General features: G+C 41.0%; 1 protein-coding gene across 1 annotated transcript; it reads left to right on the top strand.

The window, feature by feature from the left end:
* The first annotated feature begins 377 nt into the window (after window positions 1-377).
* Window positions 378-27,994, top strand: LOC134043151 (tyrosine 3-monooxygenase-like). Its single transcript, XM_062491260.1, has 12 exons — window positions 378-575; window positions 1,464-1,638; window positions 3,555-3,643; window positions 5,739-5,806; window positions 6,989-7,039; window positions 10,618-10,763; window positions 15,191-15,326; window positions 15,964-16,033; window positions 17,726-17,782; window positions 20,686-20,781; window positions 26,120-26,253; window positions 27,835-27,994. The coding sequence occupies exons 1-12, from the start codon at window positions 378-380 to the stop codon at window positions 27,992-27,994; spliced, it is 1,380 nt and encodes a 459-aa protein (XP_062347244.1).

Raw genomic sequence — 27,994 nt, 5'->3', positions numbered from 1 at the left:
GAGCTCAGGCTAATTGGCTGCCTCTCCACAAAGGAACACCTATCCAGGGCTGAACAGCTTGCAGAGACCTTCAAACAGAGCAGGAGGACTGCACTTTGAAGTGACCCAGGGGAGGAGGGCTGTCTTGGGCTCTTGCGCATGTCCTACACGGGCAGCCGCCCTCGATGTGCCTGGCACGACCAACATAAATGCCCCTGTGCCTAACACACACATCCAGCTCGTGTCCCTGCTTCTGGCAGCTCTAAGCTCACCACACACAGACACACTACATCTCCAGTCCCACCAATTCCCCTGGCCATTGCTCCCACACCCTCAGGCATCTCAACATCTGGCTCCACTCAACATCTGGCTACTGCAATCCACTCCCCTATCTCCCAATGAAGACTGATTTGGTGGGGATGTCAGGCCCAAAAGAAGAGGCCAACAAGGAGAAGGAGATGTGTGGCAAAGAGTCATTGAACAGCCAAGGCAGCCTGGATTCCAACAGGGAGGATGACAGAGCTTCTCTCACCCTGACCCTCACCCTCTACAAAGTGAGGAAGATTGAGCTCTCTAAGGCAGCTGAAGTCTTTGAGGTACAGGCCTCAAAATCCCCTTCCTTTGCTGAGCCCTCTCTTCTGTCTCTGCTGCCTTCATGTCTCCCAGTCTGCATCTGTCCTCCACTCACCTTTCTCCTGCTCCCTGCCTGACTTACACCTCATGCTGACTTCCCCCTTTGTCACTGTCTTGGTTTTGCTCCAGCTGCTCAGGGGGCCGGTCTGGGCTCATGACAAAGAGGGAGAGTGCTCTGGAGGGAGGGAGGGAACATCTGGGCACAGGCTTTTTGAAGAATCACCATTTCATGCAATGGCTGCTTAGAGCAGATACCAATCAGTTGCTTCTTTCTAGCAACTGTGGTGGCTGGCATTTCAAGCACTCAGGCTGTGGGGTTGTTAGAAGCCAGTGAATTTTCTCTGCATATTTGTGAGGAGATACAAGGACCATGAGAGCTGTGAGCCACACAGGCATTATGTAGTCTGGGCACTGAAGTACCCCTCCCAGGTGCTCACTCTTATCTGCGAAAATTAATAACTCTAAAGAAAAGTATTGTACTTGTTATTTATTTTTCACAATTATTTAATGATTATGGTGCTATTATACATCAATAGATCTGCTTTCGCTCTGGCAGGGTTTTAAGTTATCCAGCCACTCATTTGCTATCTCTGCACAGATGAAATTCTACAGTCAACAGTATCTCATCTCTCATCTCCTTCTTTCTCTACCCAATGCTATAATGTTTAATTTTTAACTCTGTATTTTAGCTCTTTGCAAACCTGACATTATTGGACTACATTGCTTAACATGCATTTCTAGTTAATACCTCTTTTAGTCATCTTTCAAAGACATTGTAGAAATGTACTTAGACTTACCTGGATTTTAAGTCTTTGGAGAAGCTTCATCATATGAACACTTGGCAATTGCAGATGTTTGAAACTCAAATTCATCACTTTGAAACCCGTCCAGCCAAAAAGCCCAAGAACTCTGTGGATGATCTTGACATTTTTGTTGAATGTGAAGTTTACACCGCTGATGTTGGCATCCTTATCACTTCCTTAAAGAGAGTAGCAAAGGATGTGAAAACCAGCAGAGAAGACAAAGGTAAGAAATGTATGCAACTCTTACTGCAATTCTTTTGGAGTAACTTTTTTAGTTTTAGCTTCAGCTTCATAATAGTAATTCAATGTGTCTGGAAAGCCAGTGAGTGTGCATTCACTATTTGTCTCTGCATGGCTGCTTTCCATTGCCATTGGTGCAGAGAGGCACTTCATCATAGCCAGTGGAACTGAGGTGAGAAGTGTTCCTGCAAAGAGGGGGGTGAGAAGGATAGAGCAGCAGAACAACAGGCTGAGGAGAAACTAGGAACTCCTCAATGACAGGAAGAGTGTGTGCTGAAAGCCATGCAGAGAACTGATTGCTTCAAGACAAACACAGAGGCAGACAGGTGTTTTTCCTGTTTGCAGGCAGGAACGGGTGAATACAGCCATTAGAGACCATTAATATAATCGTGAGGATCACAGATGAGAAAGCTGAGGGTCCAGCTCACAGACTGAGTTCCCCGAGTACAGAATTGCCATGGGGTTTCCCTTCCTTGACAAGGCCAGACAGATACTCCCAGAGCACTTTTAACTTTTAACACACCCACAGGTGTTTGGGCACCTTTAGGTGTTGTTTGAAATTCACTGTCCGGCAACAATGAGACACAGCCCTCAGTCCTTGTCAAGCTGTTCTCAGGAACTGTGAGCATATTAAAAGGACATCGCTGTTATCAGGGAAACTGGAGACCCCAAGAGGCTTTTGGAGCTGGAGGATTTCTTTAGGATTTCCTTGGGATTTGAGAGGTTTTGGACCTGCCAGGACTTGGAACTGCAATAAAAAATAGGGACAGTTAAAATAAGGTGTGTTTATGTTTGTTTTTTTTTCTGTTGGGAACAGGCAAATGTGTATAGGGACACACTGGGGCAGCTGTAATCAGCACAGGTTTTGAGGATATATGGTAGTAGAGGGCAGGAAAAGTACCTTGCACCACTGGTACAGCCAGAGACAAAGGCTCAGAAAATAGTTCTGGGTGCTCATAAGGCATCTGTCAGACTGGTATTTATTCCTACTTATCACAGAATTGGTTGTAATGTGTGAAAAAACTGTAATTTCCCCTACACCTCTGGGTATTTTTAGACTTGTACTTCTCTAAGCTTGATGTGAGTGGATGTAACATAATACAGCAAAAATTACATATACCATTCAGTAGAGGGATGTTTGATGTTTTGTCCAGTATGAGACTAGGGTGACCCAAAATGAACCTTTCTGACTTGTGACACAGAAAGTCTGATTACAGCATCAGTCTGACCTTGGAAAGCAATATCAAGTGTTTTTCCAGCACTTCTTTTTAAATTGTTTTCTCATAAATACTGGCATTTAAATTAAAATTATCACATTTTATTTTAATTTTAGTCACTGGAAAAGCTTCCTACTTCATAAGAAGGAAGCTGTTTAGAAATATAGCTAAAGAATAATGTTGCTGGGAAAGAAAAAAAAAGCCAGAAGGAAAAAAACCTTGAAGATTCTCCTTCACCTGTTTGGTGTCTAGAAATTCTAGAAATTTAATGTTTTCCTTTTAAAGTATTTTTTCATTTTTAAAGGTATGAAGATGTAAGACTGCTTTTTAAACAAGATCAAAATATATTCTTAAATCCAGAATGTAGAAATAAATTTGTTGTCCTGTGTCAAACAGAAAACAGATTTGATGTCAGAAATATTTTTGCCTATAATAATTGTTTCTACTAATTAAAACTTAGAGATTATCACAGCAAGCTAATTTCAGATGATTTTTCATTCAATCTCCCAATTTGGTCAGGAAACAAATCAACTACTGAGACAATTATGGTAACATGTAGAAATTCATATTCTTAGATACTGATGAAAAGAAAGTTTATAATCTTCAACACAGGTTTTATTTTCTCTGTCTCTTAAAATTTATTTAATTCTCTCTTATTTAACTCTCTCTGCTTTCTCTCCAGTACCCTGGTTCCCCAGAAAAATCCAAGATCTGGACAAGTGTCACCATCTGATCACTAAATATGATCCCAGTTTGGACCGTGGTCACCCTGTAAGTTTAACATTACTATTATTTCATCTTCAGAAGAGAAACTCTCTGTAGGGAGATTGTTGTAAGGAAAATTTCAGGAGTAAAGGAATACCCATGAAAGAAGAGAAAAAAACCACAAAGGGCAGATAAAAGCTCATCTTCAGTGGAATTAGGGACTGCATGAGTCCTTGCAGTCCCTGCACAAAAGGGGTTTTACTGTAACAGCTTTATGTGTGCACTCTGAGCCATACCCTAAGCACACACTCTTAAGAGACAGAAAGAAAAATGCACTGTAGAGTCCTGCTCTAGTGGTGATAGTAAGGCAAAGGACTGGGAGCAAACAAAGAAACAATCCAACACTTATTTCTTATGAGTTTCCCAGCTTTAGTTCTTATGAGATGTGGGTTAGGCACAGACACAAAAGGGACTCCACAGGGTTGTTCTTCACTCGACAAGGCAGGTCACAGAAGCATTTCATTCTGTCAAGCATCACAGGGAAGGGATGCATGGAAAGGAAAAAAAAGAAGACATACTTTGCACTGAGAAATGCAGTGAAGATGCAGGTGTGTGTCAACAAAATCTACAGAAAGTTTTTGTCCTTCCCTTTTCTACGTGCCTGAATTCTATTTAGTCCCTATCCTTAACCTACACCACGTTCTGTTGTGAGCTGTGTACAGTTCTGTGTAATGAAATAGACCTTTCCAAGTCTATAAGTCTACCTTCTATTTTTAAGAAATGCTTATTCAAATATAGTGCTCTAGGAGAGCTTCATATCCTCCTTAACCTGACATCTTTCATTCTTCCTTATTTCTTTCTGATACACACACTCCAAGTGTTTGCAATTTTCCTGAGCTAGCTCTTTGGCTCTTTCCCATTAGATAAATGAACACACATAGGGAATTCTTTGAACTGGACTGAGTTCCCCTCAACCTTTGCCAAATAGAAGGTGTGAGCACTGAAGATGTTGAGAGAAAGCAGCAGTGGTGCTGAGTTACTGAAGTATCGTGGGGGGATATACCTAAATTGCAGAATGTAGTGCAATTTAGAAATACCTAACAAGTTGAAAACAAGTTACTTCAGGCACTGAACATCACTTGTCTGTGGCAAGAGAGAGCAGAGCACAGGCTGATTTACCAGGATTCTGAGCAGGGCTCAAAAATGGAGAGACTGGAGGAAAGCACAAAAGAAGCTGATGTCCAGGTAGCTCGGCAAAGATTTTGCATATGCTTTTCCTACCAAATAGACAGTTTGGGTTGTTTATCTCCACACCTTCAGTTTGTTCTTTACTGGCCACAACAATCAAGCTGATGTCACTGTGACACCAATTTCTGGGCTACCCTGTCACTGGCTGCAGGTTCCCAGGGAGGCTCCTGTGTGCCAGGGGTGGGTACACAGCCCACAGCTCTGGACAAAGCTGAGATGTCACAGCATCTATGTGGGTCTGGCCTAACAGTTCTTCATGTGTTTTGTATGGACTTGTTACAGACACTGACAAGCAAGGGTGGCACCTGAACGAGCATATTATCCACAACACAAAATAAACATGCTCTCAGGATCCAGCCCTTTCCTCACTTGCATGGACACAACACTCATTAACTGCAGGGTTACCGGCATTATTGCTACACTAAAAAATATGTGAATAGACCTAAGAGACAAATTTGTCTTGTAGTATAAAAAGTGGTTCCAGTAAATGCTGAATATTTTAGAATAATAAATATTTGTGCAGTGATGGTGATCAATGCCGTTTTATGAGTTATATTAGCACACAGTTCCAGATTTAAGTTTTAATTCCTGTTATGAATGATGTAAAATTAAAAGAAATGTGATTCCATGTCTGTATGCATATTCAATAGCTGGCAAAGCCTGCTTGAAGTTTTAATTCTAGTAAACACAGAAGGAGCAGAAAGAAGACGCTGGCATTCAGTAGGTAAACCTCCCCTTTAAACAGATACCACTGAGTCTGTCTTTATCACAACATAGCAGTAAGTGGGCAGTGACAATTGGATGGGGAGCCTGTACTTCCCAGAGATCCAGTGGTGGTTCTGATGATTTCTACTCATGCCTGCAGACCTCTCAAAATGTAATATTTTCCCCCCCTCATTATTCTCTAACCCAGGGATACTCTGACCTGGAGTACAACAAACGGAGGGCATTCTTTGCTGGCCTGGCCTTTAACTACAGAGAGTAAGTACAAGGCTGCTGAAGGGAAAGTTCAGTGGTCCACACATAGTTTCACGTGCAAGAAATGTCAGAGATGCAATATTTTGTCAATGCATTAGTGGGGCCACTTTTGAGACAACAAAATTCAGCCACAAAAGCTTTCACTCCATACAAAATTTTGTGATGATACAGCAAATACATTTTATACAAAAATCTTAAGATGGCATTCATGTATCCCAAACCAGTGCTGGATTTTGTTTTAGCAGAAGTGATGGCAATATGACCCTTTATTTCATTTTTCAAGTTCCATTTATGACTCGGTCTTGAGCTGAGGCTAATCTTCTTAAAGGAAATTTGAGGAACAATGTTTATGAATGTATTTTTGACAGTAGGAAGCGATTTACTGGTTTTGTTATTTGCTTTTTAAAATGTCTCTGTCTATGCACACTAACTACCTAAAAACAGAAAAAGCTCTCAGTTCTCATGTAAGTGATGGAAAGTGTTTCTACCTTTATGTGCAAAACTTCACCAGAACTACATTGCTTTATGATAGGGTAAATCAAAGATTTAGGTACAGCTGGTCATGGATTATCAGCCTCATGGTATCCAAGAACTGGTGAAGTCTCTGAAGTCTTGTGAGACTTCCGAATAGAGTTTTCTCTCTTCCACCAAATATGAGAGTCATCACAGCTCAGAGCAGCCCAAAAGCAGAACAGAACTGACTCAGAGCTACAGAAGAAGCAACAGGGAGGACAAGGAGAAAAGACCACCCATCAGAGAATCAGTGCTAGCCACGCAGCAAATGCTGGGGCAGCTCCCTGCTCATGGATTTATAAAAGCTCTCTGTGATGGTACTGTGCTGATCACATCCTCTAGGGAGGGCCCCTCCAGGCACACACTGTATTTTACTTGCTAGATTGCCTTCAGCAGAGGTGATTGCAAGCCTAGAGGTCTCTTATTCCATCTGTGAACCAGAACACAGCTCCCTTTCTTAAATATCCCTCTGTTTCCTCCCCACATGGTAACAGAAGGGTGAACACCCACGTTAGAGCTGACCAAGAAAAATAGATGCTTCATTATTTACTGTATTGCTGTTTCTATTTTCATTATGGCAAAAATTCATGTTGCAGCAAAAAAAAAAAAAAAATATATTGGAAACTGAACTTGAAATCCTGAGACATGTCATATTTCTTCTCTTCATTACAGAGGAGACCCTTTACCTCACATTGAATACACAGCACAGGAAACTGCAACTTGGTGAGTCTGGCACTTATGCTCCAAGTCCTGGGCCATTCCATAGCAGTCCCAGGAAAGACTGGCAATGTGAGACAGCTACAACCTTTTTAAAATGTTATTCATCTACCCCACATTTTACTCTTTGGTTAAATGTCATCTCTTGGTCATTTGTTTTGCATAAAGCCATTCTCATGGCTGGTCTTAACTATTCATTTCCTAGAGCAAAAGGCATTTTCCTGACCATTTCCCTGCCTGCAGATCCCATCAGGATACCAGAAGCCAGAAAACACCTGGACCCTATAGAATAACTTCGAACTGAGCTCTAATTCACCATAACTGTGGTGCTGGCAGTAATATTACATTTTCAAACTTGTTACCAGGAGAAAATTCTCACTCACAGAACAGAAATTCGCTCAGAGGACATGGTTAATTTAGTATTCAAAGGACAGAGGAGCCTTCCTTGTTGTCCTTCAAGTATTCATTACTTTTAACATGAATATGTATCATTTTCTCAAATGGAAAGTAGAGGAAATTTTAAATTACCCTTCTAACATATATTATTATTTGCACTGTAAAAAGGCCTTATATATCATATGAAATGATGGTAGTTTACTTTTACAAGGGTGCAACGTTTTTTCACTGGGGCTTTGCTTTCCCTGAAGGTCTGCCATTAAAAAAAAACAAAAAAAAAAATCCAAACAAACAAAAAAAAAAAAAAAAGACCCCAAAACACAACCAGTGAATTAAACAAAAATAATTAAGTTCAAAGTATTTTTTAAATATTATGTGAAGTATGTGGCAGATTCGAGAGAGAGTCCTTATTTCAAGTTCCTCCGTTTCCACTTTTTCCCACTAACTTTAAAATATATCAGTAAGCAGCAGCAATTCCACATTTGTGTGATACTACAAAGCATTAATATGTCCAAATGTATCAAGCAAGAGCTAAGTCCTGGGATTATGCAAGGTGCCTCATGTGCACATAAGAGTCTTCGTTCAGAAAGTTAAATAGAAAGAAGGCCTAAAGTTGGGGAAAGGAAAAATGAAGACCACATTTTCTAACTGTGCAACTGAAAACCCTAGAACTTAAGTAATTTGTCCCAAATCACAAAGTTTATTCTAATGCCAGGATTTAAATCCATAGAACTAAATGTCTCATGCCAGAACCTCGACCACAGTGCCATCCCATCCCTTTCAATACTTAATTTATTTTAAATAAAATCTACTGTGCCACGGAAATCCATGACCACATAAAAATCTTGCATCCAGCTCATCCAGGAAGGCACATTTTTATTGAGCTCAAACAGCTTTTTATAGCATCTTTCAATAGTCAAAGATTGATGGTCAGTATCATGCTCGTGATTACTTCCACCAGCCAACAATCTTGGCATGGGGTGGCGTGTGCGAATGTCACATTTAAGAAAATTTAATTTTGTGTTCTTTCCTGTTTTTCTCTTTTGCTGCCAACCTTCGTCATTCCAGCTCTTCTCCACCTAGAATTAGTCTCATTGTGGCAACAGAATATACTTTTAAAGGAATATCTGCCCCTTTCCTTAAACAGCCAATCCCAGCAACCCAGGTTGTCCTGTTATGCAAAGCTGTTTCCAAAATTAGCCTTCCCAATTGTTATCACAGCCCCCTGAGGCTGTGCCCTGAGGTCTGCTGCATTACAGCACAACTTAATTTAGCACTGTGCAATTGCAGGGGAAATTCGTAGCACAGACTAAATTCCCTTGGTGTCACTCTGAGGAGCTGCTGGATGCCTTCGGTTTGTAGCAACATGGTCATAAAAATGAGAACCAAGTCAGTGAAGAAATACAACTTTCAGAAAACAGAGGGCACAGATGATCCGAGCTTTTGTTTTCAAAGAGACTTTTTGGAAGGCCTTGAAACTAAGTAGTCAGAGATGCCATATATGTAAATGCTGTGTAAGTAAAATGCAGAATTCAGGAAAAAATTATGGGGATGCACCTGTCACATCTTCATAATGAAGTTGAATAGTGCCACCTTTTTTTCCCCTAAAATAATAAGGAAATTTATATAAAATGAGGTTATTGCCTTTAAAGTCTTTCAAACATCTGGCTCCATCTTTTGTTAGGATGCTCCTTTCTAGAGTGTTTCATAAAGTGTGCTTCCAGCAGTCTTTTCATACCTGCTACTCTATTGACTTTGGAGAGTATATTTAGATATTGTCTTAGAGGAACACTTAGCTATGGATAATTCTTCACTGGTCTCTGGGAATGCCTGCATTTCTGCGGCAGCCAGTGTTTGGACTCAGAGCAGAATGACACTTGGATAAAAGAGACCATATGTGCAGAAGTGTAAACAAGCCTGCTCTCTCTAGACTCCAGTCTGGGCATGAACCCTGCACTGGTTCAAATCCCACACAACCCCACTGAAATCAGTAGTATTCTATGAGGAAATAAGCCAGAGGAACATTTGAACTCTAATCCTCCTCATTTTTTCCTAATTCCTCCATGGAAATGGCCCAGTCTCCCGTGGCTTTTGCAATGGTGACAGCAGCCACTGTTTCCCTGTGTTCTTTTAACTTTATTTTCCTCCTAAGGTTTTCCTCCCCTGCTTTACTCTGGTTCATTACTCCCACACTGTGAAAGACATTTGTATAAATAAAGAGCCATTACCAGGGACTGGCTATCACCTCCATAGCAACAATAGCATCACAAAAAAGAGAATAATAATAATAATAATACTAGTAAAAAAATTACAAAACCAACAAAAGGTCATTTCCCATACTCAGCATTTCCAAGAATGATCTCAATTTTCATAAAACAATGTTTATAAAGTTGTTGACACCCTAGGGCCACGTCTGAACAAAAATAACCATTTCTATAAGGTTGCCATCCTATTACTACTTGCTTATTTTGCAACAGCTAAATATATTCTAAACCACAACTCTAAATCCAAATACCATCAAGTTTGTGAGAAGCTTAAAGCCTGTGCCCAAATCAGGTTACATATATTATTTTCAGCTGGTCTCTTTTTGTATAGTGGGATAAATGCTTCAAGAAGCTGGCATATCTTTCAAATACATAGCCTGTGCCAGGAATTTTGAACTGCAAAAATACAAACCTCTTCACCTGTCTAGATATTACTCTTCAGTATCAGAAAAGGTGTTTTTTTTCCAGAGGTTTCTAAGAGGCAAATCTAGGCTAGGCTTCAGGGTGGAAAAGGAGGGACCAGCATTTCTAGTTATACCCCAGCATAGGGAGGAGGGGAATACCTGATTTGTTCCATTTCTAAACTGAACAACAGAGTATCCCAGATTCAGCTCTCTCCCTGGGATTTCCCTGATGCTTCCAACACACTTAGCAAGAAGGTGCCTAATCAAGAAACACATCTGTATCAGAATTAGAGTTCTGTAACATTAAAGGAGACCTTTTAAAGGAAAAGTGAAATAAAAAGCCCTTATGGTTTGCTACATTCAACCAGCACCAGCTTTCAAGCACCAGCTGTCCCGAGCTCAGATTTTTAGACCATGATGTATATTGTGGGTTTACATCTCTCTGTGGATCTGTATATAACTCAGAGAAGTACTGCTTTATTGAGGTGTCCCACACTATCCAGTTTTTTGATTTTTTCAGGAGAGAAGTCTACAGGAAGCTGAGGAGCCTTTACCCTACTCATGCCTGTACACAGTTCCTGGATGCTTTCCAGCAGCTCGAGAAGCACTGTGGCTACCGAGAGGATAACATCCCTCAGCTTCAGGATGTCTCCAGATTTTTAAAAGGTCAGCCATTATATACCATGGTTCATTCTAGGTTTTCCTGCATGTATTTGTGCACCACAAACCATTTCCTAGGAAACAGGCTGGTGAGCAGAGCTGATGAGCTGTAGTGCTCCCTGGTGCACGGGGAGATGTCTCACAGGGAATTCACACCAGGCACATGAAGGGACCAAGCTGTGAGTTTGTGTCTGTTCTGTGAGTGGCAGCAGCTGGTGTGGCACTAACCAGCTAATCCCAGTACTAGCAACTCTACAGTCACAGCAGACACTGCTCAGCATGACTTCCACAAAGACTTTTTAGGGGTTTGGCTCTGTTTTATGCTTCTACATCCAAGCTGATAGTAAGACCCAAGCACAAGTACAGGTACATACCTCTCAAGTACACATTTTCCTGATCCACCAGGCAGGATGGGGATGTGTGCTAGAGAAAATGATTTCCAGGAGATCCTGCTGGTCAATCAGCAACTGCCTTGAAACAGCTCTGCTTCTTTCTGTCTCTGTAGCACCACCTGTCACACTAAATTTTTGGTGCCTACCATGTGGCTGACAGGAGAGCACAAATGCTGTGGTGCTAGTCCATAAAGGCATGAAGATGTGACCTTAGAAAAAGGACACACAGGTTTGCCAGACTGACCTATTAGCTGGGGGCTGACTAGCAAGGAGCAGGAGCATAAAGGAGTCTGCATTATTGGTAGGAGGTCACAGGGTGCATGGATTCCCAAGGCCAGGTGCTTTGTGTAAACCACCTGATTATCAAGAGCTACTAAAGAAAGGTGATCTTTAAAGCCTCCTCCTCAGTGAAGAGATGTGATAGAGAGAGAGCTGCTTATTACCAGGATGAAATAAACAATAAAAAATACAGCTTAACTTGAAATATAATGTATTTAAACACAATACTCAGGAAATCGAGTGACCTGCTCACTCTAAGAGTAAGGGATACTGGTTAGCTTAAATAAGGTTTGTGTGTCTGAAGAGTTTTCTAAGACATTGGCATTTCTCATGAAGATTAAGTTGTTTGATGACAAGTAATTTATTCCACGTTTAGTGTAAGGGAAGGGATGGTTGCCATGTGAAAATTATCTTCCTTGAACACTGTTGCACCCAGCTGTAGGAATTTTTCTGTGTAGGCATTATGTATTTTCTCATGTATTCTCACTTCTATTCAACTACCCATCTTACATCTCTCTCCTAATAACTGGGATGATAAATATTTTTTCTCCTGAAGTAGTTGATCTACTACTAATTAATTTAATTTACACAGTAGCTGATGGCAGGGAACTATAGGAATTGTGATTCTGCTTTGATTATCACAGATATTAATATCATTTAAGTGCATCAGGTGACTTCAAAGTGGGACAATTTAGGACAATATAAGACTATCCTGTCATAATCCTATTAGTATTGCTCAAGTTAGTTGACAGGATTTGATTGCCTGGAGTCTACTCACTTCTTTTTCAGGCTCTGGTTCTAATTTTTATCTGTGTCATAAACAAAACAAAACAAACTAAACAGCAGCTCTGAAAAACTTGCCAGTAATGTTTAGAAAGATGTTCTTGGTGAGTTTCAACTCATCTACTATTGAAACAAGGTGTCTGTTATAAGCTAATTTTATTAACTAACTGGGAATGAATATCAAGCATTTCAGAGGCATTTTATTCCATTCTGAAATGGACAGCTAAGGAAAATATTGAATAGTTCTTGTAACCACTGGTCCTACCCTCATTACCCCACAATTTTTAGCTAATCTACCCTGTACATTAAAATTGGATTACTTTAGCCTACAGGTTATGCATGAATGAAACAACATTTTTTTTCAGAAGAGCTGTGTTAATGGCTAGATACAATTAAGAGTGAGGAAACTATTTTAGTCCCATTATGTGAGGCTTTGCATGGATATCTTGGCTTGTTTTCCTCTAACAAGGTCATTTGACTATGCAGAATACTTTCTAGAATAGCATGAAGATTGACATTATTGCAAGGCCCAAACTCAGTCTGAGTCAGAAGCATCTGCAAAGTCTAAAATATGACCAGAAGTTAAAGGAAGTTGTTAAGGGCATTGAGCAATCTCCTCTTAAATGCTGACAGTCTTGGGGCATTGACCAATTCTCTAGGGAGCCTATTCCAGTGTTTGACCACCCTCTCAGTAAAGAAATGCTTCTGAATGTCCATTCTGACCCCCCGACCCCCCCCCCCCCCCCCCCCCTTGTACAGCTTTGAAATTAATAAAACCATAGGAGGCAGAGAGAGAGAGAGGGATAACCTGGAAAGAAAGTGATCATGTTAAAACCAGCCCACACAGCCAGATAAACTTCCATCTTGTCTTTAACTTAGCAGTATCTGTGAACATAAGAAAGCAATTCCTTTTGATTTGGTATGAGATTTGTCTGTGACTGCCTATTAGTGAGGCTGGTTTGAAGAGAAATGAACTGTACTTCATAAATATTTCACAATTAGTTAAAGGGAATTAAGCGGTTAACAGTGCGATCGTTTACACGTGGCAAGTGTTTTTCTAAAGGGTTAACTAGAGGAACCTAGACACATCTTTCTAGGAAAGATGTTTGGACTTAGGCAGTCATGCTCCACAGCTGGAAGAAATTACAGCCAGTGAACTCAAGCAAGCTCACACTACAATGCACAGGCTGCCTGCATATACCAGTTTTTAGGCCAAGAATTAAGCCCTGCAGATCACTTTAGGTCAACTGCTCCAGACCTTTTCTGCAACACTCTTTGATTTCCCAGATCTTTGGGCAGCAGGTCCAACCAGCCACTCCCCCCAGTTCTCTACTGATTGCTGGTTTTATTGTTCAGTCGTGAACTAGGAGTTCAGATTTTGCAGATATTACCTTCAGCAGATAACTTTTTCCTAGGGCTTTTCAAGGCAACTGGCCAAGTCTGCTCCATCAGCAGACTGTCTGTATTGCTGGCCTCCATTTAAAAGGACATTTCAGGGAATACAAGTTGTAATTTTCATTTTCCCTCCTTCTCCTGCAACATGGATGCTAAAGATATATAAATTCCCCTAGACTCTTTCATAGTCCTTCCAAAATTGAGTTACTATGGTCTTGGTTTTCATATAACATAATTTTCAGCTAGTGCATTTTTCACTTCACTCAGAATTCAGCCTGAAGATTACCAGATTCTGACATTTTCACATGCCTCTGGATTGGACCAAATAGCCAAAGGTAGATACATAATCTCCATAGGATTTAAAAAAAAATAAATTCATTTTTGAGGGAGCTCTGTACTAATTACCTTTCACTTGAGTGGAAGACTAGAAGATAACTGCATATGCCCAGCATCTACTCCATCACAATGTCAGGAAGAAGCACTCTTTGCTGTCCTCTCATTCCTATAGTTCTTCATATATTTTGTCACTTCTTTGACTTTTTTTCCTTTTTTTTTCTTTCTCTGGGTGTTTAGTTTGGTTTTTTAACAGGAAATGTACTAATAGCCTGTCAGAGTAAGACAAGAACTTTTGGAAGAAACATGAAAAAAACCAAACAAAACAAATCTTGTAAATAGCTTGGTTTCTGGGTGGGATTTTTTGTTTGTTTGTTTACATAAAAAAGGAAAAAAAAGGCTTCATGACACAATAGGACATGGATAAAGAATTGAGAATAAAGCCATCTCTGATTTTTTTTAAATGCAGTTTATGCTTTAAAGAGGATGAGATGTCATTTATGGGAGCTGAGAATGCAACACAGATTTTGAATATAGGACTTCAAAAAGATTATCATTGGCTCACTTTGAAAGTGGTGATTTTTAATTTTCTTAGCTTTGCAGACCACCAACATGTTTCCCATGAAAATGTAGAGTGTGAGCTCTAGTGACCACCAGACTGGTTATTTTTTTTGTTGTCTCTCACAGTCGTTTCATGCTAAGGCAGGGTGCTCTAGTGTAACACTGAAGCTAAAATCACAGTGCAAAAGTGTTGCTTCCTTTTGTCCTGTTCTGTGGAGCTCTGCAAACCAAAACACCTATGATTACATCACTGGGAGGCTGCATAGTGAGTTCTAGACAAACATAATGGTATAAACAAGAGAAGAAGTAAAAAGAAAAAAAAAAAGATGCAGGTTCTGTTGATGGTAAGGACCATGTGTGACCTCAGCCACACCACGGTCACATGGAACACAGATAATTGTGTGTATATGTGAAAATGGTGCACTGGGGCGGGCAGTACTCCCACGCCTCGTGACATTGCTACGTGCATGCACACAGGATGGATGCGTAGGTGATTCCATATTGCAGGAACTGGTCCCGTGCCAGCACAGGGGCACATCAATAATGACAAGCTGAGGCATGCCTGCTATGCTTGGTGGAGGGAACTATTCCAACAGAGCAGGACGGATCCCTAAAACAACTCAGCTAAAGTAAATGTGCTGTGTAGTTAACCCTAGAAACAGCTGAATTCGGTGTCCCTTTCCTCTGCAGAGAGAACAGGTTTCCAGCTGAGACCAGCTGCAGGACAGCTGTCTGCTCGGGACTTCCTTGGCAGCCTGGCGTTTCGTGTCTTTCAGTGCACACAGTATATAAGGCATTCCTCTTCTCCTATGCATTCTCCAGAACCGTAAGTTTGATGCCCTGACATAATTCCATCCTTCTGAATGTGTTTGGGACCATTCTATTGGGAGTGGCCCTGGAGTTCCATCCAGTAGTCCACAGAATGAAACAATTTGAGAAACTGGTAGCTGGAGAGTTAGAAGGGGAAGTCAGGCATGAGAGGGTGTGGCTCTCTGTCTCTCTTGCAAAGTTGTCTGGGGAAGGAAAAGACTGAAGAATATCTGGTTTAATCTTTTCATCCTGCCTTCAGTTACCATCTGCTGGGCTTTGATTTCCTGCTGTGAAACTCTCCTACTAAGTGCTGGCCAGACAACAGCAATTACATTTCATGAGAAATTACAAGTTCACACAGATGCTTTTGTTGTATGCTGGGACAAAGCAGGGACCTTTCAAAGATGTTGCGGCACAGAAGGTTAGTGCCCATGCCATCCCAAGGAGACAACAGACGAGGTGGCAGGGGTCAGCTGGCTGCCTGTGGCAGGAGGGAAGGCTCTGATCCTTGCAAAGCCAGGCCAGGTATGGAGGCAGCCACTGTGAAGCAGCACTCACACCAGCTCCCTTTGTTGGCTGAAGTCCTACACAGGGAGTTCATCAAGGGCAGGAAAGGAAGCCTTTAATAAACAAGAAGGTCCCTTATTTTCCAGAGACTGCTGCCATGAGTTGTTGGGGCATGTTCCCATGCTGGCTGACACGGAGTTTGCCCGGTTCTCACAGGTGAGAACATTTTCTGCTGGCTCTTTAACCAACTGCACTGAATAGCAGGCCAGAGGTGCCTTAAATACATGGAGCTCACCATGAAATGCAATTCTAAGACTGGGCTGTGTCTGAGTCATGACCTTCAGGCGTGGTGGGCTAGCAGCAACCAGGGAGATGCTTCCACCAAGGGAGTGGTAGCAGTGCTCCCCACAGACATGGTGTGAAAGGAAGGGCAGGCAGAGCTTCTGGGACTTCTCTGTGGGAGGGCTGTGTCAGTCTGGAGAAGGATTTCTGTGTGGAGAAGGATTTCTGTGGGGCTGGAGTCTGAGCTCTGCTGACCGAGCTGCTCCCCCGGCGCCCTGTCCTACACCACATGAACCTACCCAGAACCATCTGCTCAGCCTCCAAGCTCCACTGGTCTCTGGATGTACATTCTTGTCTCACAAGACACTTCAATTGTGTCCATCACCATGTCATTCATCAGAGTTGTTTTTCCCTTTACAGCTCACCAGATTCTCACAGCATTGCTCACTCTGGTGAGGAGGCTCCAAAAAGCAAACAGAGCTTCTTTGTACAAAAAGGGGTTATTCAGTACGAGCAGTCAGTGTCAGACCCAACTGAACTCAATGACCTCTCATAATTAAAGACTTCAGAACTATGAATGTTCCTCAAAACCACAGCAGAGGGAAGCAGATCTCATTGTCCAGGCTTATCAAGTGGCCAGTGTGGAAACTGGTAATAAGATCAGAGGGGTAACATGATGTAGGTCCCTGAAGAAATACCTTTAAAAGAAAGTCACCTCAGCTCATATGTTGCAGTTTCTAGTTGTATTAGCTTGAATACATGCCAGTTACCACTTTGATCACAAATATTGGCTATTAACAGAATCAGAAGAGTACTACTTTAAGTATCCCAGTCATCTATAATTTATTTTGGAAGAAACCTCTTCAGTTCAGTCAAATACTGGAACTTAAGACACATTAGAAATAAGAGATTGCAGCAACTTCAAAGCTTTCAATATTCTTCTTTTCCAATCAATAACACAGATTATATAACATGAGATCACATTCAGTGAATTTTCACATTTCATTTTTTTTGTCCCCACAAAATATTTTCAAAGTTGAAATTCACTCCACGGAAATTCTTTTTTTCTCCACTCAATATGAGACGATGAATGGTGAAAATGCCCTAATTGTGTTTGTTTGTTGTATGATATGGCTCCTGGGATAGCAAAAAAGACATCTACAGATTCCTATTGTGAGAATAACATTTAACAGGGAGCACAGAGGAAAGTAAACAGAATCATTCCAGCACAGATCTGACCCACTCATAAGGGCTGTCAGAAAGAGTGAGGGACAGAAAGGTAAAGATAAAACCCATCTTTGCTGTCCTTCCTTCTCATGCCTCCCTGTAAATTTTTGCCTGGTGTAGATAGTCATAGTCCAGCATTAAGACAAGAGATGGTTAATGTTGCAGAGAACACTGAGGATTAAACACTCATCTAATGTGGCTCCCAGTGGTGTGTAGCTGGGGGCCAGGGAGAGGTAGGCATCCTGGAAGCCATGGAAGGTCATTTTGGGTGACAAAAACAATGAATAGTTCATGCTATTCATGCTAGAAATGATGTGGCCCTCCCCCTTCCCCTCTTTCTCTCCCTTGGGCTGAATAATCACACTAGTGTAACACTGTCTGCTTTCTTACTTGCTTTAGGATATTGGACTGGCTTCTCTTGGATCATCTGAAGAAGAGATTGAGAAACTGGCCACAGTAAGTACAGATGGCAGTTTAATATTAGAGGCAAACCCCAAATGAATCACTGCACATTCCTTGCTGTGCAGGGAAGGCTCTTTTTGTGTCTCAGATTGACTGCAGAAATGGGACCATGAGCAGGATTGTCTCTTCTCCTCCACAGGTTAGGAAGGTGCTGGAGCAGGAACTGAAATCCCTCTGGAGGAGCCCAGAATACTGTGATTTCACCTGAGGAAATTATTACACTTCTTGATCTTATAAGAATATATTTCTTAAGATGAGTCTTTACAATTTCAGACAAAGGATGGTCCCAGCTCACATTCCAGATTCTCCTAAAACACTAGATACCCAGTGTGATACCTGTATTTTCTCCTGCACGAGATGCAGAGAACCATCAGAATTTGGCTCACCCCATATTCATTAACTTCATCAAATAGTTGAGCATTTAAAAGCAATTTGAGAGCAGGTACTGCCATTCAGTTCTGAGTCACTGGGTTGTCTGCAACTGTCAGAACAATTTGTACAGCCCCTTACTGCCATTTAACTTGTTCTGAAAGTCATCTGGAGGCCAGGTAATTTTTTTTTCCTGATAATGGCAGGCATTTACCAGTCTTGATAATGTTTTTCAGAGGAGGAGAGGAGCCTTACCCTCACTGAGTGAAACTCGTTTTGTACAGGCAGTGAATGAGAGGACAATGTCACCCCTGAAGTTCCTTGCCCACAGTCCCACTCAGGAAGGAGGCTGTGGCTCACCTAAAATCCACATATCCATCCTTGGGTTATGACTAAGTAAGACTACCATTAAGTTTGAAGAGTGCTACAAGTGCTGAATCCTTTGTAACTTCATCCAGGTCCTGGACTGGTGATATGAGGAGACTATAGCAGTGACAGTCCACATTTCTTTTTCCACTGTCTGGGTCTAGAGAGGCTAGAGTGAGATTAAGATCCATGCCTTTGCTAGGGTTAAAAAATTCAAACTCCCAGAGAGCCATTTTGCATCATTTCCCTGGTCTTGGAGAGACTGGGTTAAGGCCTGTGGTTTATAAGGCTTTCCTCTGCGAACACCTCTTCCTGATCCTGAGCTGAATATGCCTAGACAAGAGATAGGGTTAACTTCAGCAGAGTAATGGGTCTCATGTCCAAATCTTTTCTCTAGAGTTTGGGGAGGTAGAACAAGGGCACCTTTTTAAAGGGCTCCCTGTAGTTCGGGGTCTGTGAGAATACAATTTTGTAGGTGCCATTTAAGTATTCTGAACAGCAAACCTATTCTGGTTTGAAATCCCTATATTCAAATGTTTAAAATTTATATACCTATTTTAGGTTTATTATTTGAGTTCCTTTTCTAAAAAGTAGAGATATAGAAGAACAAGGAACTGTATTCATTATCCTGACATGAAAATCTAACACAATTTCTGTGTTTATCTCCAAAAGTCCCTGTCATTCCCTGTTCTTTATAAAGAGATTTTGGTAACTATCTTAGAAGTTTCTTTAAAGAGTCTCAAAATTGTTTGTTGCTATGGTTTAAAACATTTGTAAGATGAATTTTGAAATGCCATTGTTTCATTCAGCCCTGTGATTTCTCTAAGCAGGTGGATCCACATGCTAGAGATGAAACTGCCATCCAGAGTGCCATTAATACATTTCTGTACTCTGCTAAAACAGTGAGAGGTTGAAAGAACCTCACTAACCAAAATCCAAATATGGGATATCTTGAAAAATACTAAAAACAATTCCCCCTCCTCCCATGTCTCATTCTGCAGTCAAAAAAGCCTAAAAAAAGTTAAATGAGAAGACACTCAAAAGACTTTTCACTGTGAAACAATGAGAATCAAGATTATTAACAGAATATAAAGATGTCATTATTTGCTGAACTGTAGAGAAAGCAAATCAGGATCCTGAAAAAAGAAAGATCCTGGAATGTTGTTTCTTCAGTGATAAATTGGAAAGCTAAAACCAAGTCATCAGAATGGAAAGGTGTGTGAAGGAGTGTGAGAGAAAGAAAGATACTGTACAAAAAAGGCAAAACAGACAGAATAATAGAATTTCACATAGTTTTACAAATTGTCTGTGGTTCTTTAAGCAGGCACCTGAAAACACCATACCCATGAAGGCAAGGTCTATCCCAGTCTATGAGGCAGCACAGTGCTCTGTGTTTCTAAAGGAACTTGAAGAGTTGTGAGACAAAGCCATATTCCTGAAATGCCTCATTTTCTATTTTCCCTTTGCACAATCCCCATCCAGCTTCTCTGTGTCCAGGACTTGTCCTCCACTGTCCATTTCCTCAGATTTTATAATAAGGGAAGTGCTAAAAGTTTGGCAGAGCCAAGAGTTGCTTTCATCCACCTGCTGTCCAGCAGGTAAAGGAAATAGGGTCCTAAGTATGTTTTTATCACAAGAAAAGCCCAGAGAAATGTATATTTTCTGCTGGAGCACGACTGAGATATAATTGTCACAGTATGGAAAATGGTGTTTTCAATTCTTCTGAATGAGATCACATGGACAAAGAAGGAGGGAAACTCTTCTTTTAAATACCTGTCCAATGATCTTGAACCCTCTGTCAGGATCTACCTGTCCTTCTGGGGACTGTGGGTGGAAATCTGTCAGCTTCCATTGACTGCAGTGAGGCTCTGGGCTAAGAGGTTGCAGGGTTATCTGTAACATCTTCCAAAGAAAGAGAAGGATTTGACTTTATTTACCCATGTATTGTCATTCAAAGTTCTTAATGTTTTTTTCTAAGTTTCTATTTTTTCCTTACAAGTTTTGAAAAAACGCTGTATGTTTAGTGTGTGTTATATGCTGAGGGAAAAAATAATTTTCTTAAAATATGCAACTATAGGATAAAAGAAAATCAAAGGAAATATGAAAAGCTTAAAAATTCCTGCTTTTGCAGACTGTTTCTCACAAGTTGTTCTTATTCCCAGCTTTACTGGTTCACTGTGGAGTTTGGCCTCTGCAAGCAAAATGGATTGATCAAGGCTTATGGGGCAGGACTGCTTTCATCTTATGGGGAGCTGGTGGTATGTGTCAAATGCATAGTACTGAAACATTTCTATAATCCACTTTCCTGAACCTCTGGTAAAAGCAAATTATGTTTTTCTACAAAAATTAATATGATTCAAAATTCAGACTTTTCTTTTACAAAGAAATAATTCTCCCTTCACAGAAGCTACTGAGTAGGGGAAAAGCTAAATAATACTTTGGTACTGTACCCATCTTTCATCTAAAGAGATGAAATGCAACGAAAGCAACCATCCCATAAAATACTAGATTTGTTTCTTCCTGCTTCTGCCAGTAGCAATGCAGCTGACTATGACACAAAACTCATGCTCCTTTCTGAATTATTCACTAGAGGGCAATATTATGCCTATTATGAGTTTGGCTATTTTGTCCATGCCATTGACATTCACACACATAAGAACCAGAGAGGCACCGACTGAGTGGACCAAATGAAATGCAAAGAAACTGGAAATAGCATGGACATTAACAAAAAGAAATTGTTTTAGTATTTTTGATTTCTAAATACATTTCAAAACTGTCAGTTCTAGTTTTACATAGATCAAAATCTGCAAACACAGGTGTCATATTGCCTTGCTTAGGCAGATGAACTGTAGAAAGAGGACTTGTACACTTTCTGCAAAAGTGGGTTTCCCCTCCTTTGACCAAACAGCTGACAGGACAGATATTAATTGCTCCTTAATTCTGAGGAGCACTGATGTAGATGATCACTTTTTAAATGCAAAAACCCTAAACTGGTATCAGTAGAGCTCAAATGCTTCAAACTGTGTAGATATTGGAGGTTTTTTATTTTTTTTTTTAATTGGTAAGAGCCAAAGGAAAATAAATACCACTCTTTTCAGGCATTTTTATAAACCAAAAACCTTTTTTTCTTTTTTTCATGGGAGATATATTTTAAGCTAAACACATAAACTCAGCAGCCTAACAGCCAGATACATGATACATTCGCATAAAATTGTGGCTGAATTAGCATAGCTTGGACTCCCAGCACTGGAGATAGATAGCTTGTCATGACAAAAAAGACATTTCACAAAACTCTCCCACTTGTGTACAGGTCAGCCCACCTCCCAGTCATTTGACAGGTTGGAAAAACAACATTTTGATGTATCACAAGGCATTTCAAGTAGGATTCCCCACAGAAGGGCAGCTGAAATTATCACAGAGAAAGAGGAACCTTCCCAGATATCAACCTTCACTTTTACCACTTGCTGAGTTTAGCATTGTTTTTCCTCACAACACTTGGAATTTGGAGAGTTTTGTGAGGTAACTCTGTGGCGAGGTCTCTCTCTCCATAAACTGAAAGATCTGCATGTTCATTAACCCTCTAGAGGAATAAACATGATTTCCTTTCTACACAGCAGCCTGATCTCAGCCTGATTGTTCATCAACTTCACACTATGTACTGCTGAGGCTACTGTTTATCTGGGAGTCCTTCAGTACTTGCTATATTCACTGACAACAAACAGGAAACAGAAACTTGCTTTTAGTCAGCCAATAAAATACAGAAATGTCCAATCAAAGCACAATTCAAGGCAACATTTATTCTACTCTGCCTGGCTTAGTACCTCATGGTTTTAAATTAAGTTAATATGCTCATTAAACAGGGTACTAAAGGGCAGAGGTAATCATACTGCTTATATTTATGTAGCTTTCACAGCAATATGCACAGCAAAATCTATGCACATGTGGTTACCTCCTTTTTCTGTTTGACTCAAATGAAGGTAAAAATCTCATCAGAAATGCTCACTTTTGGTGTCTGCAGTTGAGTGCACCAGACCTGTGCTCTCTCTCCTCTATTTTCTTCCCCAGACACCAACAAGCTCTTCTGCCTTTGGTTAAAACCATAGACGAAGACTGCTTGTGCACAAAACTGTGCTGTATAGAACAAAAAAGTACAACTGCATCTCAAACTGCTTACCTCTGAGGCTGGCAGTGGAAGTCCTGACTGCCCTTGAGCTGATAAATGACAGTTTCTTTGCCATTACTTTTATCACTGGTAACTGCTACTAGATAAACTTTTGATAAAGCTGTGTCTACCTCTGTGTTCATCCATCATATTACTGAAAATACATGCAGGAGTGATAGCATTTATGTTCAACAGGTAATAAATAGGATTATCCCCTTTTCAGCATGTACATATTGTATATAACACCTAAATCTGAACTTAGGCAAGCAGCTAACCAGCAGTTTTGCTCTGCACCCTGCAGAATCCCTTTGTGAGCTCTGCAAGTTCCTCACTGTGCACCTTCTGGGTCAATGGCTTAGTGGTTCTGTGCTCTTCATCTTGAGCTCCAGAAACTAGTTGTACATAAGTTAATTATATCCATGAACTTAAATGTTGAAACGTCCTTCTTTAGCTGACTGATTTCATCTCACAGATTTTTATTTAGAACAAACCCAAAAAGTAGAAATATTTCCATTTATTCATTCTGGTCTGCCTGAGCATCTGACTCTAACTTCAGTATAGAGACTGGCAATGTGGGTAAAGTGGTGAGGTCCAATGCCTAAGCACCTGTTAGCAAATTGCAAACCTGTACCAACTGCTTCTTTTACAGCTGAAGAGAGAAAATGCGTGTAGTGCAGTGCCTGCTCCATAGAAGGGATATTTTTAGAAATAAAGCAGTGTCTAGACAGATCTGTTAGAGAAGATGAAGACTGGAAGACAGGGGAGGCTCATGGTAGGCTTCAGTTTATTGCTCTAGATAAGTTTTGAGGCTGCTTGGCAGAAAGTCATTATCCAACCTAATAGTTATCTGCCAGTCTTCTCAATGGGCACAGACACAGACTTCTGCATGGAGGTGTCAGACTTGATTCCCTGTCATTTATCTGATCAACGTGTTTGGCAGAAGCAGTGAAGTTTTGGCACTTTATTGGCAGTGAATAGAGCAAATACTTTAGGAATCTCACTGGAGGTCGTGTGTTGAAGGAGACACACTGCAGCAGCCTGGGCAAGGGAGAGATTGCCTTGTACCTGAAGGCTTCTAGGCAGGAGTAGCAGAATGATTCAGTCACCAAGGAGGGAATAAGGGCTTGATTACTAAGGTTAGATGGTGGGCTACAGGAAGATAACAACTAACCAGTGGGAGAGGGCAAGCAGCAGTCATCCTGCTCATGTTATATGAGAACTTAGCATCAGCAAGAATCCTGGGAACATCCCTGAACTGCAGCCTGGGCTGACTGTCTGTGGGTGTGTGACTGTAACCAAGGGAACCACATCCTCACTATGAAATCTTCAAAACATTTCCCTTTTCCCCACAGCACCCAGTCTTACCAGTTTGAACTCAGCTTCAGGTAGATACTTTCTGTGGATGAGTTGATCCTGCCCAAACTCAGGGCATAATTTGGGGGAAAGGCAGACAATGAGAGGTAGAGCTAGACACACTCTGCACGAGTCTTTCACTTGAATCCCTGTTATCGAACAAAGCATTTAGTAACAGCAGCTAGGTATCAGAAGGACAACCATCCCCAAGCCTAAACTGAGCAGTTGTAATGGGTCTGACTGCTGGCCAAACTTGCCTCCTCTGAACTGTAAGAATTCCTCCCCAAAAGCTCTCAGTATTGCACTGTTTATTTCACTATACTCTGTCAGCTGTTCTACATTATCCCAAATGCTTCTTCTGTTAACACTCAGCTGGACTCTGTCCTACATACTGTAAAATCTTATGGCTCATACCACACTTCTGGCAACACTCAGTGCTACATATGCTTTTCTTGCAGCACACCCAGTACTTAACTTGTAGAGGCCTTTAAGGCCATCCGGTTTCAAGCTGAACTTCCACTGAATTCAATGGGATTTCAGTTCTGCTTGAACACTGACACTATAGTGGGACCCCTGTCAGGTTTCGAGTTACTGAAATATTTTCCCAGTAGTTCCCCAGAGCTTCTAAAATTGTAAGAGCAGCCTATGTTTGTGTGTACCAACCATCTTAGTTTGTATGAGTGCTATCCAAGGTTTACTCTTCAATTACACTCTGCAAATGAAGAGCAAGAAAAACACCATCTTTTACATATTCTTGGAGGTTTTTGCTTTTTACTTTTTTGGGGGGGGTTTTTTGTTTGTTTGGGTTTTTTGTTTGTTTTTTTGTGTTTTTTTTTTTTTTTTTAATCCTGGTATTTGTTTCTGCACCAGTTCATCAAAATGTCTAAATATGTGCTTAGGAGTACTGTCTGAATTTTTCCAGCTAGCAGATTGAACTGAAAGTCTTGAGCAGCATCAACCACTCTTGCCTGTTATTTACTAGTAGTATCCTGAGAGTCGACATTTGCATTATAAAATGGTGAAGGGAGCCTTCTGAAGAGTGAGGAAGAAGAAAGGGGAAGAGGGAGGTCTCAGAGAAGGGTGGGTACTAAAAGACTGTCCCTAGGTGAATGGAGTCCTCTGTCCAGTCTGAAAAAATGGTTTCATCCTTGACAGGGTGAGTTCCTTTTTCCTTTTGGTTTGCACCAGGACACTTCACCAGCCTGGCCAGCTGGAGACCCTACCAGCTTTTAGGCACATTTGTGATGCAGTTCAGATGTCACTGGAGCTAGGTTTAACGTGCCTCATTTGGGTTACAGGGGCAGACAAAGTGTTTGGGAACTCACTTCAAGTCTAAGCAGAGCTGCCTTCCCAGGACTCTGTGCAAGTGCCAAACTGGTGGCTGGTTTAAAACACAATTCCATTATATGTAAGCAAACAATACAGATGTACTTATGGACTGCAGTGTGGACAGAAGTGGCTGCTGGTAACCTCCTGTTTGCCTGGGGGACAATGTAAAAGAACTGGAGAAGAACATATAGAAGAACCTTGGTGGGCTCAAAAGTACAAATGTATACTTGAAGTATAGTGTTTATTTATATCTTGGATTTCAGAGAAGATTTTAGGCTGCTATACTGGCCTGAGAGCTGTGCATAAAATACCAGAAGCATTCTGCCTTCTGTTCTTCATTGCAACAGGAAGCATGACACTTGTAACATGGGCTAGGGGACTCTAAAGTAATGCTAGACAGGACTATGAAACTTCTGTGATACTATATGTAAAAAGCAGCATGATATATTTTTCTTCTGAATATTTGTATTTTGGGATGTGGCATACACTTTACCCCTCTCTGTCTGAGAATATGGCCGTGCTATCCAGTTGTGCATCACTCTAATACAAGAAATATATATATATATATATATAAATCTTAAGAAATATTTGTTTTATTAACTGCTAATTATGAAAATCAGCTCTGGCCTATGAAAGAACAGGATTTTCTATTACCCCTACCTATTCCCCAAAGAGAATTTCACAGCCCAGCAGGGACTAATTCTTTCTCTGTTCATTCACCTGCTCTAACTGATGCTGTTCCTGCTACAAAGTATGCTTTGTCAAACAAGCCAGAGCACAAGCCTTTTGATCCAGAAGTGACTGCAGTTCACCCCTACCAGGATCAAGCCTTCCAGCCTGTCTATTTCATAGCAGAAAATCTGGAAGATGCCAAGGTCAAGCTTCAGTAAGTAAAGTGTTTGTGGATATTTTCATTGAGGGGGGCACACTGGGTTGATTCTTAATCTCAGATACATCTCTTACTATTGCAACAACCACGCCAAGTTGTCTCACTGCATCTGCATAGTGGCTTTTACAACAAAGTTAAGCATGAGCTTGTGCATTTCAGAAAAGGCTCACAGAAATTCAGGATTTATTTTTGCTATGCCCTATCCCATGTTTCATCTTAACAACGCTTCATTTCAGCACCTTCTGAAGTAAATTCTGTAACTGAACTGTGAGAGTGCAGTCTCACCCTATGTGCTAGTCCATACAAACAGGAGATCATGAAGATCTGATTTACCCAAGGCCAAATCAAAATTTTATAGCAGTTGCTGGAATTAACATGGATCAGCAGGGTGCTCAAAAACAAGATTGCCTTTCTTCTCTGATTATATCTGCAGAAGAATTCAGAATCAGCATTCACTGGCAATCTAAAAATTTTCTACAAAGTAGCTGTCTGCAACCTAAATAACTTTATTTCAAATTAGCTTGAGGTGTTTCTATACACATTTCCTTAACAGTCTGATGTGCATGCAGTAAGGATTTTTTTTTTTTTTTAAGTAAGCAGGGCTTAAATTCTGGCCTTTATCTCCAACAGTTAGAACAATATGACCAATTCTGGCTGGAGGCAGGGTATTGGTTGTGGAGTGAGCTACTGGGGAGCATGTAGGAGATGAAATGAGGAATTTATTGGAGGAAGAGAACCTGAGCCAGACTCCTTCCCTACTCTCCCTGCCTCTTCCCCAGAAGCACTGTCTACTGGGGCTATAGCTGTGGCTAATTAGGCTCCTCATCTTCAATCTAAATGTCCACATTAAAATTTTAATATGTGTAGAAACCTGGATGAGAACTCACTGACAGAAGAGAGAGGACTCGCAAAGCATTTGACTCAGGCAAACCTGCAAAGAACATACGAGGACAAGGAATACACCACTTTCACTCATTAAGCTTTTTCATACATTTTTTCAAGACAGTTGCACAGCCAAGGCTGCTCAAAATAACTGAAGGCACAAGAATCTGTCAGTACGGGAAACATAAGGCAACATCAGTGCAGGGGGTTCCTACCAGCATGTACTTAATGGAAATATTGTCAAAAATGGCAAGCAATCATGTTTTTTTTCTTTTAATAGAGACGGAAAAATAGCCCAGGATGCCTAGTATCCACAGGTTTTTAGACTATTACACAGAAAGAGCTGCTGCAGGTTATTTCTTGGAAGTGAAGGCGGCAGACATGCTGTGCTCCTGCATTCCTCAGCTTGTGGTTGTAATAACTCTGAATTGTGTGAATGCAGAGCTGCAAGAGCACAGATGGGTCTCAGCCAGCCAGGCTGGGATGAGGCACTGCAGATCTTTGGGGCTGCAAGTGGTTCAGCCGTGGGAAGGATGTGCTATACCAGGCAAAGCTCAGGAGAAGCAGTGAGGAGGTGTCACAGCATCCTCTGCTCCCCAGTAAGGTCGTGATTACACCCTGAGAAATGAGGTCCTGCAGGTTTTGCACTTAAGGAAATGTCTTTTGAACTAGAAGCTCTGTCCTGTTTCCCCACAGGAGCTACACAATGAAGATCAAGAAACCTTTTGCTCTGCACTATGACCCCTTCACAAGCAGCATAGAAGTTCTGAACACACCACAGAAAGTCAAGAGGGCACTCCACCAGACCAAAGAGGAACTCAAAAACCTCTGCTTAGCCCTGGAAAACCTCTCTTAA

This window comes from Cinclus cinclus, chromosome 4, assembly GCF_963662255.1.
Source record: "Cinclus cinclus chromosome 4, bCinCin1.1, whole genome shotgun sequence".
NCBI lineage: Eukaryota > Metazoa > Chordata > Aves > Passeriformes > Cinclidae > Cinclus > Cinclus cinclus.
This window is presented reverse-complemented; position numbering and strand designations above follow the sequence as displayed.